General features: G+C 37.1%; 1 protein-coding gene and 1 long non-coding RNA gene across 2 annotated transcripts; both read right to left on the reverse strand.

Annotated features, from left to right (window-relative positions):
* Positions 1–1,331: 1,331 nt before the first annotated feature.
* LOC135209310 (uncharacterized) lies at positions 1,332–13,608 on the reverse strand. Its single transcript, XM_064242015.1, has 3 exons — positions 10,327–13,608; positions 6,555–9,984; positions 1,332–4,622 (listed from the first exon to the last, which is right to left on the reverse strand). The coding sequence occupies exons 1-3, from the start codon at positions 13,606–13,608 to the stop codon at positions 1,705–1,707; spliced, it is 9,630 nt and encodes a 3,209-aa protein (XP_064098085.1). The 3' UTR covers positions 1,332–1,704.
* A 572-nt stretch (positions 13,609–14,180) lies between these two features.
* Positions 14,181–16,898, reverse strand: LOC135209039 (uncharacterized). The gene is made up of 4 exons (XR_010313285.1): positions 16,793–16,898; positions 15,247–15,322; positions 14,540–14,653; positions 14,181–14,258 (listed from the first exon to the last, which is right to left on the reverse strand). It is a non-coding gene; the product is annotated as an uncharacterized LOC135209039 (long non-coding RNA).
* Between the last annotated feature and the right edge of the window lie 3,187 nt (positions 16,899–20,085).

The raw sequence follows: 20,085 nt of genomic DNA on the forward strand, positions 1-20,085 counted from the left end.
TACGTCGATGATCCTTCTGGCTATTACAATTATAGATATCCGCTCTCTTCAGGAAGCCTGGAATACGATAAGGGACAGAGGAGCTGATGGGTGCAAGATGGATTGTAGCATCTTGAAACGGGGGTAGTATGAAGGGAGGTTTCGGGAAATCATGGTGTAGTTGTTAAAATTATATACAATAGGTCAAAAGACATGGCCAGGCGGATTGACCGTTATAAACCACGGATAATGAAAGAGTTTGCTGAAAACTTATTTTCATTTATTCAAGTTGTAAAACAAATAAAAATAGGAAAACAAAGACAGTGATAACATAACAAGTGAAGTATTCATCGAAGTGCAGAAGGTATTCATTTACAAAAAGAGTACCACAGCGAACCAGCGCGTGGGAAGAGCTCTGTCTAAGAGTGTGGACATTGTAGTGGACATCTTGTGCTCCTTAAAGTAACAAAATAATTTACATATTATCTATTTTCTAGTGATAACTGAGACTTAAAATTGTCACTCAGATATACAATTGTGTGCACTGGTTTTCGTCTGAATAACGTGCGCGCTTCATTTCTCTTATAGTCTTGTACTTTCATTTATTACAAATATTTGAGTCGTCGTTCTAAATTTGGAAAAGTAAATTCACTCCATTGGATACTGCTGAAAGGAATTTACTTCAAGATCCATATAATTTCTTCATATTCATCAGTTCATAACGAGCTATTTCACTGAGATTCATGACATTATTTACACATTTCGAAAAACACTTGATTGAGAGTATTGAAATATATTCAAGAAAATATTTTCATGGGATCTAAAAACCTTGCACTGTTACCAGTGAGTCTAAGTGAATGACTAGAAATATATCTCACTTGAAACAGCGACGGAAGGTATCTAAAATTGAGAAAAAACAAGTTCTGTATAGTTAAAGAAACACGCACAGGTTTGTCCATCCTGACGGCAGTATTCTTAGATAAAAGAACTGCCAAAGCATTCTTAATGTAGAATCCCATGCTCTGGAAGGATGATCATTTTCTTTATTACTGCTTTATCTATAAGAAAAGACCAAAGGATGCGGGCCCGATATCAGCGGATATATACGTATATATATAATATATATATATATATATATATATATATATATATATATATATATATATATATATATATATATATATATATATCACAGGAATTACAACATGATATCAAATATAAAAAAAGTGTCTAGTTTGAAAATTACTTAGAATAAAGGCAAAAGATCTTGCATTTAAACATATATATATATATATATATATATATATATATATATATATATATATATATATATATATATCAGCAAACTGGTACTCTAGGTACTTACACATTACACAAACATGGATGCATAATGAAGTAATCTTGCATATAGATAATACAGTTATGGCTTTCTACAAAACAAAAGGATCTTTGAGGACCCTATCAATTACACTAATCACTCCTTATGAACAACACTTCTACAAAACAAAAGGATCTTTGAGGACCCTATCAATTACACTAATCACTCCTTATGAACAACACCTAACTTCAAACACTATTGTGACACAATTGTGAACAGAATCAAAGCTTTCTTTAACTTTCCACGGGTAAAAGTGTGGCAAATGATGAATGGATTAAGTCAACTTGCTCATCCAGATCTAGAATAAATAGATATTTTCTTATTTCGACAATATGAAGGACACCAAACTAGTCAAGGGCTGGTCTCCTTGTCCTTCTGAACTCTGGTCGTGTCCGTTGCAATCCAAAGTTTGTCCAAGCCCTTGCTTTGGCTTCAATAGATTCTCGAATCTCCCTTATCTTCTCAGGTATGGACTCATCATCTCGCGTAATGGTCACCTCTTCGGATCTGGGATTGAGCCAAGAAAAACCTTCGCTATCATAGTACCTTCTGTCACTTCTCTGACCTTCTCTGCTCCCAGAGAATTCTCTCCTCTCCTCTCTATCAGACAGAGTTCTTGTCTCGCCAAAATTCTCTCTGCTTCCCCTGGTTAAATCCCTACTGCTCTGAAATGGTTCTTCTGTTCTCTGTTCTCTTGTTCTCGACTGCTCTAGTTGTCTAGTTCTAGTCCTGGGTTCCCTATTCTGATTCTTAATATTAATTTCATCTCGAATTCCAACTGAATCGTCAGATCTTGGAGAGTTCCTGCCATCTGTAGTATCGTAGTCTATGTAAGAAGAATCTTGCCTGACACGCACATTTTCTCTTGAATGATTTGGTCTGTATCTGAATGAATTGGGGCTCCTCCCTCGTCCTATCCCAAGTAGGAAGTCATTACGACCACTGACATTGTCTCTGAACCTACTTGGTTTTCTTCTTCGTCTAGGATTCTGTTGCCTCCGATTGTTTCTGGAATTACTAGTTTGACCACCTCTTTGCCTTCTTGGTGGCTCCTGGAAATTTCTTATATTTTCCCTGCTAGTAGTATCTGGTTCTTCACGAATACCTTGGCTTCTTTTGAAAGTGTGCTCAACATCAGGTCCAGCTAATAATATAATGTTCCCTTGATGTTCATTACGTAACCTTCTAGTTCTAGATCTAACAAAACTTTGCTCGTCTTCATTTTGTTTCCCTTGTAGGTTTCCCTTTGATTCAAATCTTGCTGAAGAACTTTGAGCATTTCTAGGAGATTCAACACCAGAAATGCTTGCAGGAGGTAAGTCATTAGCATATAGACTTACATGCGATTGCGAAGGAGATGGTGCTACGAGCTGACTTGAGAGTGGTTTTATTGTAGGATTCAATGTGTTTATATTTGAAGGTGGGGAGTCACTGGGATCGCTAGTTGGTTCAACTAAAATTATAACAGAGCCATCATTTTCTACTTCAATGCCCTGAGCTCCTTTGTAACTAACTGTTTTCGAAGAGTCTTGAGGATTTATTAAAATAATGGCTGAATTACTACTTTCTTTTGATGCACGAGAGATTGAGGGAGGTTTATTTTCTCTACTGGAAACATTATCTTTGTTAGGTTCTACCCAGATTATTGTTGATCCTCTTGACTGGTTAATTTTTTCACTCTTTTCCTGAGGAATAGAGTCCCTTTCACTGTTTGGATCTACTAAGATAATTGTCGACCCACTGTTCAATTGTTCTTTGGAAGTTGAAATCTCAATGTTTCTCCATCTTTCATTAATGCTTTTATTGGAATCAGAATCAATTAAGATGATGGCTGAACCTTCTGCACTCCCTTCTTTTGATGACAGATATTGTCTTTCAAAATTTCGGTTATTTCTGGAGTCATTTGAATCTACCAAAATAATTGCTGAACCGCTAACTCTTCGTTCTTTTAGCTGAGAAAAAGCTTTTGGATTTGAACCCCCATTTATTTCTCTCTTTTCATCTGGCTCCACAAGTATGATAACTGATCCTTCATCTAATGACTTTGGTACATTACCACCATTTCCTCCATTGGGACCTAAATTATTTGTGCTTGGATCACCATTATTTGCCGGAACCCCTCCAGATGTTAAACCAGGATCTACTCCATTATCTGAATCTCCAAAATTGACATAATAATCATCATAATCATTTCCATTGTAGTCCTCATAGTTATAGTCACCATCTTCGTTACCATTTCCCGGTAAAGGAGATGATGAAGATGGAGGAGTTGTTGGAGTAGCACTTGGAATACCAGATGTAGATGCAGTGGTAGGGATTGCACCAGGGATCCCAGGAGAAGACGTGGTTGGGGTTTCTTGTGTAGGGATAACTTTCGTAGTGGAAGAGGGTTCGTCAGGGAAATCTAGCTCCGGGATAGTTGGTCTGCTAGGTATAGTGGGGGGTACTAAAGGCTGCTGAGAGGTAACTGTAGTAGTTTCGTCATCAGGACATCTATGACGATATCCTTTGTAGCGGCGTCTTCTTCCCCAAAATGGCCGACGTCTTCCAGAGGGCTGAAATTTGACTGTTCCCCTACCTAAAGTGTCTATTTCTCCTTGTTTGACGGGTACATAATCATCACTGACATCAACAGCTGTTGGGATCTCCTGAGCCACTTGTTTGGATGAAGTTGAGGGTGTTGATGACGGAAGAGTGATGATATAAGAATTTACTTCCACATCATCGTCAATATTCAGTTCTTCAAGTGAAAGACTTGCATCGATAATAGCATTTCCTTCTTTTTGCAATCTCTCCTTTTCACTTGCTGGTGTTACAAGCTCTTTTGATATACTTTCACCAAACCCATTCCCATCTTTATCTGAGGGGAGGTAGCTATATCCACTTGATTTTGGATATAAAATGCCCTTTTTCTTATAATTACTGACTAACTGTAAAAGCTCACGCAATGCAATTCTTAATTGCTTTGGGTCCACCGGAGGGATAAAATTCATCCCTTGCATCAGCATATCCTCGATGTCCATGTCATTGAGTCCTCCTTCTGTTACATTCTCTTCTGTTGGAGTTATAGTCTGACGTGTTACTCTCCTCCTCTTGCTTCTTCCTCGTTGACGAGGAGTAGATAGTTGCCTACTTTTTAACTGCTCTTGAAGATGCTGGTAAAGAGCCAACGAGTATTCCCTGACCTCCTCGAGATTACTTGCCTTTTGTGACCCTTCCTGTGCTTTAGCATCAGAGCTTGATGTAGGCCTTCTCTTCTTCTTTCCTAGGTATCAAAATTTAAAGGATGTTAGCAAAGTTTCTGGGATAAATTAAATAACTGTAAATGCTTATTTAGAGCACCCTGATGATTCAACGACATAATATTTCTTTAATTCATGACTTTTCATATGGTTACTGATTTTACTCAAGTGCAAAACAAAGTATATTTCCACAAATATTAACAGTAAAAAAGAATTAAAAACTAGAATTGTATGGTCATGTCATGGGTAAAGTCATATTTCTTTCATTCCAGGGTACTGCGTACCATCAGTCGTAAAAACAATAAAAGATTGAAGTCAAATCTATGCGTGGACACAAAGATTTTCAGTCTCTGCGTGCTCTTCTAATGATATATAAGTATTCTCACCATAATTGAAGATTTCATTTTTAAAATTCGAATATCAACCTGACATAAATAATTGCAATAATGATAATATAACAGTCAATGGTTATCAGATTCAATCGCTGAATAGTCGTGCAAGCGTGAACCTCCTAAGTCTTTGCTGTAAACAGAATTAAATTATTCCCTGACAACAGTAATCAGTCAAAAATGTCCTGTAACTGAGGGACGAAATGAGACAGCACCTGTCAAGTACATCAAGAAATGAGGAAGAAGCCTTCAAAACTGTAGTAGGCTCAGACAGACTTGCAAACACAGGAAATTATGTCAAGAAGCCACTTTCCACGATAATCTGCTCCTCTGTCAAACAGTTAAAGATTCATTCAAGGTCAAACTTAAGTTTTAATGAAAATGTTTTTCATACAATATATTTGAAGAAGTCATTTGTTCAGTGTAGAGTTTGTAACAATTTAGAATACAAGTGAGATAGCCTAGTTAAGGAAAAACTCTAGAATAAAGATCTTTCAGAATTACTTAATAAATCATAATCGTCCGTTTCAAAATTGTCAAGGTTCATGAAATATACTTCTGTCAAGTCTGTGGTATGAATAGTCTGTATATACAGAGGTGTCAGTTATTCATTTTGCCAGGTCAAATCAAGTGTAGCCAGTCAAGTGGTCATTGGTCTCCTTTGAGCCAGGTCGTGTACCGTGGCTGACCTTTTTTGTTCTTTATGTGAGGTTAAGGTTGATGTCCGACCCATGTTGGCTCAGAGATGAAGACCCCATCATCATGGGTCACCGTTAATAATTTAGAGGAATTGGGATAGTGGTGTTGTTGTTAGAATAGTGTATGTGGTGAAGTGGGTGTCAAGTGGTTTATGAATACAGCACACATCTGTAGCTTGATAAAGTAAATCTGTTCCCAGAGAATGTGTGTAGGTAAATTCCAGTCATTAAAATCAGATATGTTAGTACATCAGCTTGTAGGGGAAACTGAATGCAATTTTCAAAACTATAAGTAAATTGTACTTCCGGTCTACTGTAAGTATAACTTACTGAGGAAATAAAGTCAATGTGCTTAGATCTAAAATAAGAAATTAAACTGTATTCACTGTTTTATCTCTCGGTTTTGAAATTTCTATATCTTTAGGATGTTCGAATTTTTTTACATTTAAAGCAAAAAGTATTCACGGTGAATAGAATGGCTAAAACCAGCTTTAATTTTTGGAAAGATTTAATTTTTGGAAAACTTAAGTAACCAGCAAAATTAAGAATAAGCTGGGAATAAGAATTTTAATCTAAAAAAAGTTGAAAACGAGATGAAAATGACCACGATTAATGTAATCAGTTAAATCTATTTTACTTTATTTTCCTATAAATTATAAGTTATCATAAATGACATTTATGTGACTGAAAGTTTTCTAATCCTCCATTGTTATGGGTTGCATGTTACTTGTTATCACTGCTTGCACTATTAGCGTAGATTTATGACTAGATATCAAATAATTCATTAAATATTTTATATATCTTAGAGATACTATCTCTTGCCAGTAGGTGCTCCAAGCTTTTTAGCATTTATATTATAGCTTCTTACCAAACCCAGCATCGACAAGACTTTGCAAGTAAGAGTCTGGTAAATCATCAAGACTATCTGAAGTTATTGATCTTGGAGCAAGTGACTGCGTCGTATATAATTTCCTAGGTCGTCTAAAAGGGAAATATTGCAATAAAGAAACCTTTTCTCGGTTAGCTTCACTGTCCGGAAATATTCCACTACCTATTGGTTTATGCCTTTCTATTTTGATTTCTTGACGGAGAGTAGAATCAGTGTAAGATTGCCGCTCTTCCCTGTAATAGTTCTGGGTTCTTTCTAAACCATCTACGGCATCAGCAATCTCTCTCTCTGTTTTGGGAAGTGTAGTCCCCATTCTTTCCCTATTATTTGCTTCTAAAGGAGATGATGTCGTACTTCTTCTTCTTTTTATAACTCGCCTTCCACTGCCTTTGACTCTTCTTGAAGAAGCTTTCGGGCTAGAGGTCAAAGCAAAATTCCCTTCGGAGCCCACAGAGGTGTTCTGTTGGGATGTAGCATAAGTAGGTTCAAACACTTTTGGTAGATTTGATTCGTCTTTTGACTCTGTTTGAGTGCCCAGTTCAGTAATGAGCTGAGGGTTTGTGATAATTTCCAGTTTATGGCTGAGATGATCATCAAAAGCAGAGAACTGTGAGGGTATTCCTGCATGCTCATATGGATTAAATTGTGCATGATACTTTCTTTGTTTACTCCAGGAAATTACCCCATTTGCATGATCGGCCGAAATACTGTCATCATGATGTGACTGGTTTGTTTGAATATAACTGGAGGAATTAAGAGCTTGAAAATTGTCTCCAGAAAAATGGACGTGATGAATACTCACTTCTGTTGGAGATGGAATGTAAGAGATTGCAGCTGATTGCCCATAATAATTAGGAGCTGGTGTGTGTAGTAACATACTAGGATCTGGAGTTATTGCTATAATGTTTTGATTAACTGGGAAGTCTAGTGAATATTCATGATAGTCTTGGTGTTTTGGTAATGGTATATGATGATGAAGCTCCATAGCAGGTTCAGCTGTAACAGTAATTTGGGTATTAGGTGGCTGATCAGTAGGATATGAAGGATGTGGAGTATGTATTCTCTCTGGAGACTGAATGCCATATTCTGCCCTAGGGGTAACTGCTACTATAGAAGGATTTGATATTAAGGGTATATCATGCAAAGCACGATTTTTGTTTGGTGTTACTATTATATCTGATTCACCCAGGATCTCTTTAGTTACTTTCGATTCATACTGTAGGTATGTAGAAGTGGTGGTTTTTGGAGTACTGTACTGGTTGTTAGTCACATCACTGAAATAGATCTGAGGTGGCGAGTCCTGATATTTCTCTAATTCATGGTATGTGGCCTTGTGGTGTGGTTCATTTACAGGCCTTATTTGAGATGCCGGAGCAAAATTTGCGATGGGCTTTGGAGTGCTGAAATGAGCAAATGACTTTGAAGTTTCAGAGTGCTGTGAAGGGATTTGAGTATGTCTCTGATGGTTATCCAAGGGCTCTGGATGATGCACTGTATGTTTTTGATGTGGATCTTCATGGGTGGATTGATAATAAAGTGGTTGAATTGTAGCTCTTGGATCCTTGTAGCTATTATATAGATATTGTTGATCAGATCCATGTATTGTATGTACAGCATGCAAAGCCTGTGTTGATGAATGTCTGTTAGACTGCTGAAGCTGTGATGTGTGGATCTCTGATTGATACTGGGAAGGTTTTGATGCAGTGGACAAATACCTTGGGTGAGATATTGGAGTTGAACTGTCTCGTCTATCATTCAAAATAACTTCTTGGTACCGTGCAGCTGAAAAATTATCAGATGGCAGTGTTACAGGGGTTATTGTTAACATATTAGGATTGTGATTGTTAACTAGAGACTTAGACAAATGCTCATCAATGTGTAAAGAAAGTGAAGGTTTTTTAGTAAAAGTATATCTGTGAGGAGGGTGATATGTAGTAATTTGATCTTTATCATCTGGTTGTTTAGTTACTGAGGGCTTGGGACTGTGAGGCATTACTGAAGTATAAAAGTATTCAGGAAATGTTTCAGGTGAACTGGTAGTTGAAAGATTGTTAGGTAAATCATTTGTAGTATACTTGATGGTTGGCCTTGAAGGGTGATATGTAGTCTGATATTGGTGGCGTATATTCAGTTGATGGTGCACATCTGGCTGCTTTGTTGTTGAATAGTTTGGTCTAGCAGTTGTTGAATGGTAAGTTTCTTCCTTATATGGTGGATGGGAATTGACTTTTCGGTGGTCACTATGACTATCAAAGGGATATTTTGTTGTTGGATGGCTCAGGGTAAGCGAATCTGAGTCATATGGTTCATTGGGATATCCATGGTTTAGATATGCATGATGATTGTATTGTTCTTTATGAGTGTTGGATAGTTGTGCATTAGACTTATGAATACTATGGTATAAAAGGTAAGGGTTATCACCATTACCTCTGAAATGAGGACTTGAAGTTGGCAAATATCCATGCATCTTATGGATTGGTGGTGGACTGTTAAGGCTAGATGAAGCATCTTCAGTACCAGAATGATAGTGGAAAGGATTATAATTGTTTGTCATGGTAAAAACTGTTGATGGATGATTCTGTTTACCTGGATAAACAACTTTTTCATTATTTCTTCGATAATTTCCCAATGATTCTTGCCCATTCTTTGAAACAGGAGCAGGTGGAGTTGAAACCAGATGAAAATCTGGAATCTTAGGTGTAACTACCTTGTCTGGAGAAAGAGTATCAATTGAATGTTTTGGACTTACAGTGGTCATGAGACCAAAATTAATGTTTTGGAAAGAAGCACTTGTTGGTTTGTTCCTTTGTGATTGCAGATATCTTGTTCGTACTACTGGTCCATGCAACAGTTGTTGTATGTCGGATGGTCTTCGATGTGAAAATGGCCTAAACCTTTGTTTAAAATACTGACTCATCAGCATTCGGTGTCTTTGTTGTCTATTAGTGAAGTGAGAATTATGAAGGTGCTTATGACGTGGAAACACTAAAGGACTATGAGTTGTGGGTACTCCTACAACTTCATCTCGAGCAGAGTCAGCATAGGTTGTGGGCTTTGAAGTTGTTTGAGGCCAGTGAGCATTTGGCAATTCCCTAGCAGAATGAGAAAGGCTTAATGAGTTTGAATATTTTTTTGCTGAAGATGCTTCCAGAGGAGAACCATCTTTATTAATAGATCCAAAGCCAGTTTTAATGGTATGAATGGGCTTTATTGTGGTAGTTAGTAAGGGACCGTTTTTTACTGAATGAGGTTCATGGAAAGGCAAAGCTTCCTTAGTTGTGAGAGAGTAACCTGATGAAAGGATCTGAGGATTTAAAATGTCACTAAGATACTTTTGCAGAGGGACATTGATGTTTAATGTTAACTGTACATTTGGTATGATTTCTCCTGTCTGATTTTCCATATGATACTGATAAAGAGGAGGGAGATAAGAGATATGAGAAAAGGAAGAACCTGATGCTAATTGTAAATCTGGTGTGTGGTGATGTTCAAAAGAATTGGATCTCTCTTGTTTCAAACTGTAAGGAATATTTGTTGTGTGATTTAAGTGGCTGGAATTCACATACATTTTGGGTGATAATTTTCCCGATATTTCAGTCAAATTTTGATGTATTAAATTATTTATGTACAGTTCCAATAAAGTTTCATTTAGATGTGTTTTGCGTAGAGTATTATTGACAGTATGTTGTGTTTGTATGTATATGTTGGCAATAGTGTTGTTATAGATATGACTAGTATTATTTCTGTTAACAGTCTTTGAATATATCGGGGATGTCTGTGTTGGGTTGGGTCCTGTCGATCTATCTCCCGTCGGGTCATTCGGGTCTCGTCGAGGTAGACCGGATATTGGACCTGGCAAGGACTTATTCCCACCTGTGGGTATAGGAAGGGGGGAATGAGATGATGTTTCTCCTTGGACCAAAGTTGTTTGGGGGATCACTGGATGTTGAAGATCATGGTGTGGAAGTGGGGATTTTTTTTCCTCATTTGTTGCTGAATCTATACTGCTGGAGGCAAGGGTTGGAAGAGGAGGAATAGGTTTCTCGACTAACATTTCTAAAGAAGCTACTCCAGATGATGGATTGTGTTTCATTTCATTAGAAGAGCCTATATATACTATGTCAGACGTAGAAGGCTTGGGAGACTGAACAGAAGTTAAAGTTTCAGGAATACCATGCAAGCTATTTTCAGTTGATGATAGATAGCCTTTAGTTGGAGTTACAGTTGAAGGAATGTAAGGAGTGCTAGAATCCGGGGATGAGGAATGGGATGCAGGAGGTGATTTATGTGTACTATTTAATAGGGAAAATCGTGCTTGAGATGGTCGGCGACGCCTTTTTACAAGTTTTTTATTTCTTTGATTCCTTACATTTGCAGTCGATTTAGATTTACTTATTTCCTGAGATAAGTGAGTGTCTAAAGTCACAGGCTTACTCTCTGAATCCGGGTTTTCATCTATACTCTTTACTGGAGGGCTTGTTGGCCGTTGTCGACGAGGTAGATATTTTCTGGGTAATGTTGGATGTTTGCGATGTGCTCCTGCTGTGACATTTCTGTGTTTATTTTCAGCTATGTTATCAGGAATAAGTTTAGGTTTTCTTCTTCTTATAGGCTTTGGACGTGGAGAAGCATTTCTTGCTCTTGTTGTGCTGACCGCAGGATTAACATTCTTAGGCTTATTACCAGGAGTAACATTTAGTGGATTTACAGATGTAGAAGTTTCACTAAAATATCTAGAGGGATCTGGCCTTTTGAATGGATACAATTCAAGCAGTGACATCTTTGGTGATGATGGGCCTGCGGTAGAGTATACAGTAGCTATAGACCCGTTATGTTTAGGATTTCCTTTCAGTTCAGAGTCGAGAACTGACATTACAGAGTTAAGCTCTGGATTATAGGCAGTTGTAATTTCTGCAGCTCTGAACGGCATGCGAGTTGTGAGGTGAGTTGCTGTTGGTGCTTCTTCAGATTTAAAAGATTCCATGCTTAATGCTGTAAGGGTTACAGGTGTCAGGTGCTCTGGTATTTGAGTTGATGTTTGTATTGTTAGATCTTCTATATTTCCACCAACACTTGAGACAAATTCTGTTGGGTCAGCTTCATAAACATGTTTTTGATTAACATGTAAACCAGTGATGTTGTCATCCACTGTGTCAAAACTTAAACTGGGTTTGGGTGGATATGGTCCAGTTGTTGACATAAACTTTGGTGCTACTCCCATGAATCTTCTTGTGTATGGATTTTCTTTATATATCTGAGCTAGTGAATCATTTCTTCTCAGATTTGAAAGGTAAGTGTAGGAATCGAGGTAATATTGCCGTAATATTTCCTGCGGATGATAAGCAGATATGTCACTTTGAATAACAGGATTAAAGTATTGTCCTCTTGCAGCTAGGAGATTTCCAGAGGCCAATGTGGTATCCTCTGCCCCAGCAACGTTTGGACCAGAGTATGCTCTTGAACCAGTAAATGTATTCTGTGAGTATGCATAAGGGTCTGTGAAATAGTTTCTGTAGTTATTGTTACCCCAGTAATGGTTATAATGCCCCTGAACGTTACTGGGTGGATTATATGAGTACTGATTATTGTGCTGGTTAAACAAGTTTCTTTCCATAGTAGAGGTATGATGTGTGTTAATTGGTTGATTCATCTTATCTTCAACATTTGGGTCTGGATCTGTTTCCTCTGAGGAGTAGAATGTAATAGAAGGCTTTTTCAGTGGCGCAAAGTTGTCCTTGGAAGAATTATCTTTACCTTCAGTTTCTCTATTAGCAGAGGTCTCTCCCTTTGTGTTAAATAAGTCTGGATTAACTTCTTCAGAATGAGAGTACAAAGTATCTTGTTGTAAATGTTTTTCCTCTAAATTGGTTAAATCATAGGTATTTCCATATACAGGCAGGCTATGAGAAACTGAAGGAAGCTTAGGTGACCGAAGAGGTCTCCCAGTTGGATATTCTTTTAGTAAAACATGTGAGGGGTCAGTGATGTCCTGATATGATGGAGTAGAAGGGGAATGGGACTTGGTTTCATAAGTGAAAGTGGATGGAGTTGTATAATCTTTTGGATCATAAATAGCTTTGGAATGATGCTCTTGTAAAGAATATTTTGATGAAGTTGTAATAGTTTGTGGCTGTTCACGCACATTCTTATGTCTTGGCATTTCATGATGATACAGAGGTGATGGTGCTTTATAACGCGAATTTGCTCTCTGAAGATTTTGCTTCGGTTGACGCAGCCTGGTCTGAGCCATTAAAGAAGATGAAGGGTAGCTTGCCTTTGAAGTTAAATAAGCTAGGACATCAGGAACACTAGAATCCTTATCTGGTGTGGCAGCTGCATGCTGTGATATAACACCAGAATGCTTTGCAGGAGAATTATATGTTCTGATTTCAGATGCAGGATGAGGCAAAGGATATGTGGGTTTTTGACTTGTATATGTGACAACAGTTGGAGTAACTGGGTTTTCCTTTAGTAGAACTCCTGAATGATGTAAAGTTGGGTCTGAGGCCTTCATTGTGAGATGACGTGGCACAGTCTGACTCTGAGGAAAAGGTGAAACATAATTTGGTGCTGCAGTTGTATAGGTAAGAACAGTTGGGGTAACCGGAGCATTCTTTGGTGTCATTGTTGCCATATGAACTGTTTTAGGGGTTTGGTTTTCTTCCTTATGCCCAAAGTTGGCAATTGAGTAATGATAGTTTGCTACATTGTATGCTACTTTATCATTATTGTATTCATGATATGGGTCCCCGGAATCTCTTCCATTTTCATGGTCTTCATAATCATAATCATAGTAGTCAGGCTCAACACCGCCACCATAGTCAAGGGGGGATGAATGTAGTGATGTATTCCAACCACCATATAAAGGAGCTTGGTGATAAAGGTTATGAGGATGATAAAGGCTAGAGGAGGGGTGACGAACGTCCCTCTGAGGGCCCTGTTGGACAGAGACCCGAGCTCTCGAATGAGTTTGGTGGGAAGAATGAAGGAAGGGGGATTGGGAAGGTAAAGGTTTCTTGGATCCGATTTTCATGCTCCAGTCCTGATCAAGATGAAGAAAATCTGCGAGGGATGCAAGATGGTATTTAAGTTATAATCTCATTGTGTAAACCTGATTTCATCTATTTCAAACTTCATGCAGAATGATAATGCAAGAAATAGTTCCTTAAAACTATTCTTTGAGAACAATATTCTAAAAATGTATATACATGTATAACTCTGAAACAAATGGTAGCCAACGTTATATTCAATTATAGATAACTTACCACTTAATATAACAACCCAAAATATTTTCTTGTGTTGCTAATGAAAAATTCAGTAACATGGATGGAATTTGATATACGAAAATTATTAGCTTCAAGGGAGGCAAATACTACAGTAATAATAGTAACTAGAGACAGAATTATGAAGTTAATCTGCCTAATTGATGTCTACTACATTTCACTTAAACTGCTACAATATCTTCCCTAGATCTTTTAAAGGAAGAACGAAATCTATACTAGAAAAGACATAAAAAACCGAGGAATTCTGACAAACACCAGAGGCTGTTTTCGTGAATTTCCAAGGTTTCTTTAAGGAAGATGTATCAAAGTATTGTATCGTAGGAGCTACTTTACCTGGTATACCGAAAGCTGGATCCTCAAGGTCTGGGATTGGGTTGAAGAAGGCACCTCCTGGTGGAGACTGTTGAAAATTCCCCATTAATCATTTATGTGAAACGTGATACTTGTAATCTTCAAGAATTTATGATATTACAATTTTTCCCATCCTATCCCTTGATTCTCTTAAGAACTGGGGTACAAAACTAGAAGTGAAGCAGGAATTGTACAAAATGCAATACCCATAAACCATTTATATCTGATGATGCATTTTTAATCAGAAGAATTTGTCAAATGAACAAAAGCGACCATATTCATCTGGCGTCTAGAAACTGATATATTATTGACTCAGGATTTTGGCCTTACCCTTTTTGGAGGCCTCTGTCTGAGAGCTGAGGGCGGTGTGCTTGGGAAGGCTATTACTGCATTGTTCCCGTTCTCAGTAACACCTCTCCCGAAGGGATGTGGACCTGCCTGATTCTGTTAAAATAGATAAATGGTATACTCCTCGTGTGATGAGCTAAATTGGTCCCTTTTAAGTTGATTTCTCAGGTTATTATCTTAAGTCGGTGTCATACAAACGTATTTCTTAACATCTTTTAAAATTTTGCCGCAAAATGATAAACAGAATACATGATACTTTTCCATATCCACTCCATACAAAATCGGTGATACATACGTTTGTTTGGAAAGTGCTATTGCACAAGAAGTAATGGGAAGTTCAGTTTTGTCACCAGTAATGGCAGCTCGGTTAAAAACTTAAAATGACACTCTCCAACGAGTACTGATCCTTGGAATTTATATGGAATCATTTATCCTCTGTGAAGACATCCTGCATAACTAAATGTTGCAAGTTTCACAATGCCTTAGTACTATTTATCTTTTTTCTGAATGTTTGTCTGCTTTAATGACGTACAAACTAAATGTAAATATAAAAGACTACTTTGAATGTTCCTCAATAGAAATGTTGTTGTTATCCAAGCCATATTGATACTGGGCTTTTATAAACGACTTATACGTTGATAAACACGCTGCTCATAAGTGAGAACAAACAACAAAAACATTAGCCTTACCGAGCCATGTGATTCAAAGCTGCGAGGTCTCAAAGAAGCCCGATCTGTATCTTCCGGGAATAATGATCCACTTTGTCTGCAATAGAGAAAATGCGCTGTGATTAACATTTCCATACTTTAACGGTATCGTCCCCCTCACTTTCATCTTCTAACACTTAAATGAATAGGTGGCTGCTTCACTTTTCCCATCCGTTGTCTCACGACCTGTTTCATTTTGTTTTTTAAACATTAGCCTACTCAGATCTTTCCTAGTTAGTGGACCCCACACGCTTTTAACCCGGTATGCATCCACCTTTGCGGCGTGTTTAGACAAGCCCCTTGGGGATTACCTAAAGAACGTAAACAAAACACTGTAAATATCATAAAGAAATATCAGTGTTAGATAACGACCTCCGAAAACCCTTGTGCTCACTATCTAGGTAAGATCCGCCAACTCAATATTCTAATTAAATGTTCTGTTTATCAATGCTTACCCGTCTTTAATACAGTAGCTGTGGTCCACTTTACTACTAAATAATCTCTCTCGTTTCTTCATTTCTCATAACATTCCTCATTGCTTTTCATATTCTCCATAAAAATACAAGGCTAGTCAACAATGGAGAAACAAGCCTTCTAATGCTAATTATCTTTTCTTCATTTCCTCAATTTTAATCATTTTAGTTTTTTTTTTTTTTTTTTTAGATGGGTTGTATCTCTTTTCTTTGTTATGTTTGTGAACTCACAATGTGTTCAATTTCTTTACCTTTAATTTAGTCACCCATCAGAAAATAAAATATATTTTCTATGATACGTAACTGAAAGAAAACTATATATGGGAGACTAAACTAAATCAAGTTCATGTTTAATTTTATAAAAAAAAAAAAAGTTTAAATTGTGATATAATCCATAATCTTAATTACACACACACACACACACACACACACACACACACACACACACACACACACACACACACATATATATATATATATATATATATATATATATATATATATATATATATATATATATATATATATATATATATATATATATATATATATATATATATAGTATATATATATATATATATATATATATAGTATATATATATATATATATATATATATATATATATATATATATATATATATATATAATATATATATATATATATATATGTATGTATGTATGTATATGTATTAATCTAAGTAATAGAGACACGGCTGGTATTTAGCAAGGTTATAGAGTAAGTTAATGTCTATTGAAACTGTTTTGCAATGTTCTATCTAGCAATATCCGAATTTTCTGTCTTTTTGATGTCCGTCTGTTCTTCATCGGGTAATTCACTCAGTGATCTCTAAACCTCTTTCGCATAATTATTACAGAATCGAAGACGACTGAGTTGGTTGGTGGTTAGTTTAGGTAAACTCCTCATTATTCCATCGTGGAGACTTATTCAAAGGCTGTCCGTAAGGGTGGTAGAGTCTTCTATGGAATTAGAGGCATGATGTAGACCTCAGGCCTTGATTAAAACTAGAGTCAAAGACCGATAAAGACCACTTACCCTGTACCGTAATCCTCTCCTTTGTCATAATAGTAGTAGTAGTCATCATCGTCGTAACCTTGGTAATCACTGCTGCCTCCTACATCGTAGAACTCACGGGCAGTCTGCATGTTAATGAAAAGGATTAAGAACAATCTCTGGGATGAAGACAGAATATATTCAAAAGGAGGTCATCTGAATGAGGTGTGACAGTCTTGCAGTTTTGAAAATTCAAGATGAAAATATGTTACTTAGCTTGTGCTTGAGACTCAGTGGCATCATACATACTTACATTATATATATATATATATATATATATATATATATATATATATATATATATATATATATGTATATATATATATATATATATATATTATATATATATATATATAATATGCATGCATTTGCATAACATATGAATAGCATGCAATGCAATTGAGGCATTTAAGCAATTGAGAATTAGAGGAAAATATTTACATTTGAGTCATTTCATGACAAGACATCATGACAGAAGGATAACTGTTTTTAATGACATATTTTAATAAGAATAAACGTAATTGATTTAGGAATTGGTATCTGATTCTGTAAAAAGACAAATATGTTGGAAAATATCCTTGAAAAAAAGTATTTTTCCCATCATTATCTAAGGCACCTGAAATGCAAAATCTTGAGGAAATAATGTATCAGTGTTTAGCTCAATGTTTTTAGTCATAAAAGTTCAGGGCAAAAGGTAAGAAAGATTAGCCACACTTAATTGCCAACATTTCAAGACTAAATGCCTCGGAAGTACTGTATACAGTGATTGTGTTGGATTTATTCATTGTAAAATTCAGTATTGGAATTTAAATTAGAAACAAAAGCACCAGAGTACGAGGAATTATATAACTCAAGGCGAAAGTGCTGCATGCAAATGTCCAGGTTTGTCCTTGCAACAGTTTCAGCAGAGCAGTCCAGAAGTCGTGCGGTCAGTCCCTGTGCAATTCGAATCTTTTCTGAGTGTTATGAAACATTTTATAGCACTTCACCTATCTGAAACTATTACCTTTTAGTGCATTTTCTCCTTATTTCTCTTAAAGAATACTGAAATATACTGATAATGTTCAAGTGTTATAAATCATTTCTAGAGCATAGAAATCTACCTCTTACTACAAGGTTTTTTTTCTAGTTTACAGTAGTGAAATTTACATTTCATCCAATAATATACAACTAGATTCAGAAATAAAATGACAAGAAGAGATCGACTGTGCCATTTAGCAAATTATCCTTTCACGGCCTGGATTAATTACTTGATATGAAACAGCTTATTGAGGAATGGTACATAACTTATTAATGAAGCCGTAGTCAAAAACAATACTTTATAACAGTTACCAAATCTCTATACAATTCTAATTTACAACTATATCTAATGCACTATGCCCTTTTCTCTGAAATACGCGAACCTACCCTAATAGTTCCAAAATCAGAATTTTCTTACATTAAGAACAATATAAATTGGACTTACCGGAGGTAAAGAAAGATACCGAACTCTACTTCATCACGATCTTCCGTGTTAGAAGCTGAGTTTGGTTATCTGAAGGCGTAATTAAGGTCAAGAATGATGAGAAAATTTATGGTATATCAGGGTCAGGAAAATTCCCTTGAAATGGAAAGTTTCTTGGTGCCTAATATAGTTCAACACCTGTGAGGGCAATTTAAAATGACTTCTGATAAATCAATTCAATCTCAGAAGCTCTTACTGAAAAGAGGAAGAAAGCACCACTGAAAAGAAAACAAAACAAAAATCTTGTTGAGGAAAAATACTGTAGAATCAGCTCAGACAAGATGACTGAAGAGCTTCTGGATGCATCCTTAATTACGCACTCAGACATTTAGTCTTCATTTCCACTTACCTGGGCAGATATGTTTCTAAACAAGGTTTGTCTGCTGTCAAAGTATGCCCCTTCACCCTTGTTGTAATCTGTCAGTGGTTTGTCGTCAAGGGCTGAGAAAAGGCTAATTAAGGGGGAAATCCCATCTGTTGGTTGTGGTTTAGCAAAAACTATGTCTTTGTTGTTCAGACGTGTGCCGAGGATGGTTTGGTGGCGTGGTTGTTTGTTGTCATTTGTTGGAGAACCTGGAGAATTCTCGCGTCGGTCTGTCGATGATGTCTGTGTCTTGGGTCTCCTCATTCGGGTGTGATGTGAATCATTAGGAAATACAGAGGCATCTAATGAAGGATCAAGGGGTTTCAAAGGGGTATCAGGTAAGGCTGGGGAGTTAGCCCCTGGACTGGAAGAAAGGTTTCCAGAATAATTAGCATCTGGATTTGGGAGTGAGAGAAAAGCTTCATGAGGTGCTGGTATAGGAAAATTAGATGGATAATCCTCAACTGGAGGGGCATTTGAATGAAGTGTATCAACAGGAAAATATGACTTATTGGAAAGTGAAAGGTTCGAACGCAAATGGTGCTCTGAAGGCTTACGAATATCCCCTTTAAGCATGGCAGAAGAAGGTATTGCTGAAGGGGCAGAAGGATAGTCATGGGGCCCCAGTGTATCAAGAGGGTATTGAAGCAAATGCTGTGGATGTGGACGAGGGTGTTCTTGAAGGGTGACGTTTGGTGGGTAGATGGGAAATGAGCCCTCTAGAAACTGAGGTAATAGAGAAAGATCCCCCTCCTGAGGAAAAGAATTAGTAGGAGGAAAAGGGCCATGTTCACCATGGCTATTGTGAGGAGAAACAGATCCAGAGTTTGAAGCATAAGGATTATATGCAAAAACTTTCCCTAATTCTTTGTAATATTTGGCCCAGTACTGTTCTGCTTGTTCCCTAGTTATGTTAGGTTTAGAAACTCCTACAGATGGCATCAGGGAAGGATGTGGATGTGGATGTCCTTCAGGATATGCTGGATGGGGTGTGGATGAGGGATAAATGCCCATTTCTGAGGGTGGTGTAGAATGATAGAGATCTGCAGGTGTTGATGGTTGAGGAATTTCATAGAGACCAGGTGGTGGATTTGGAGCAAGAGAGTGATCAGGATTTTTCACTAATGGTGAATCAGGTGACTGATATGAAGTTTGAGGCGGATGACGAAGAGCTACGTGTGAATGGTGATGATATTGTGAATGAGGTGGCTCATGTGATTTAGGTGTTTCAGGGGGAGAATAATTTTTTCTGTGTGGTTCAGAAATGTGATGGTATGGATGTGGTGTTAGAGGACTTTGATAATGGGAATATGGATGAGAAGAGGGAGAGTATGGATGGGGACTAGGAGGATGTGGATTTGAATGCAGGTGGGAATAGCTTACAGAAGGATAAGCATTTGGAATACT

The sequence above is a fragment of the Macrobrachium nipponense genome, chromosome 37 (genome assembly GCF_015104395.2).
Source record: "Macrobrachium nipponense isolate FS-2020 chromosome 37, ASM1510439v2, whole genome shotgun sequence".
NCBI lineage: Eukaryota > Metazoa > Arthropoda > Malacostraca > Decapoda > Palaemonidae > Macrobrachium > Macrobrachium nipponense.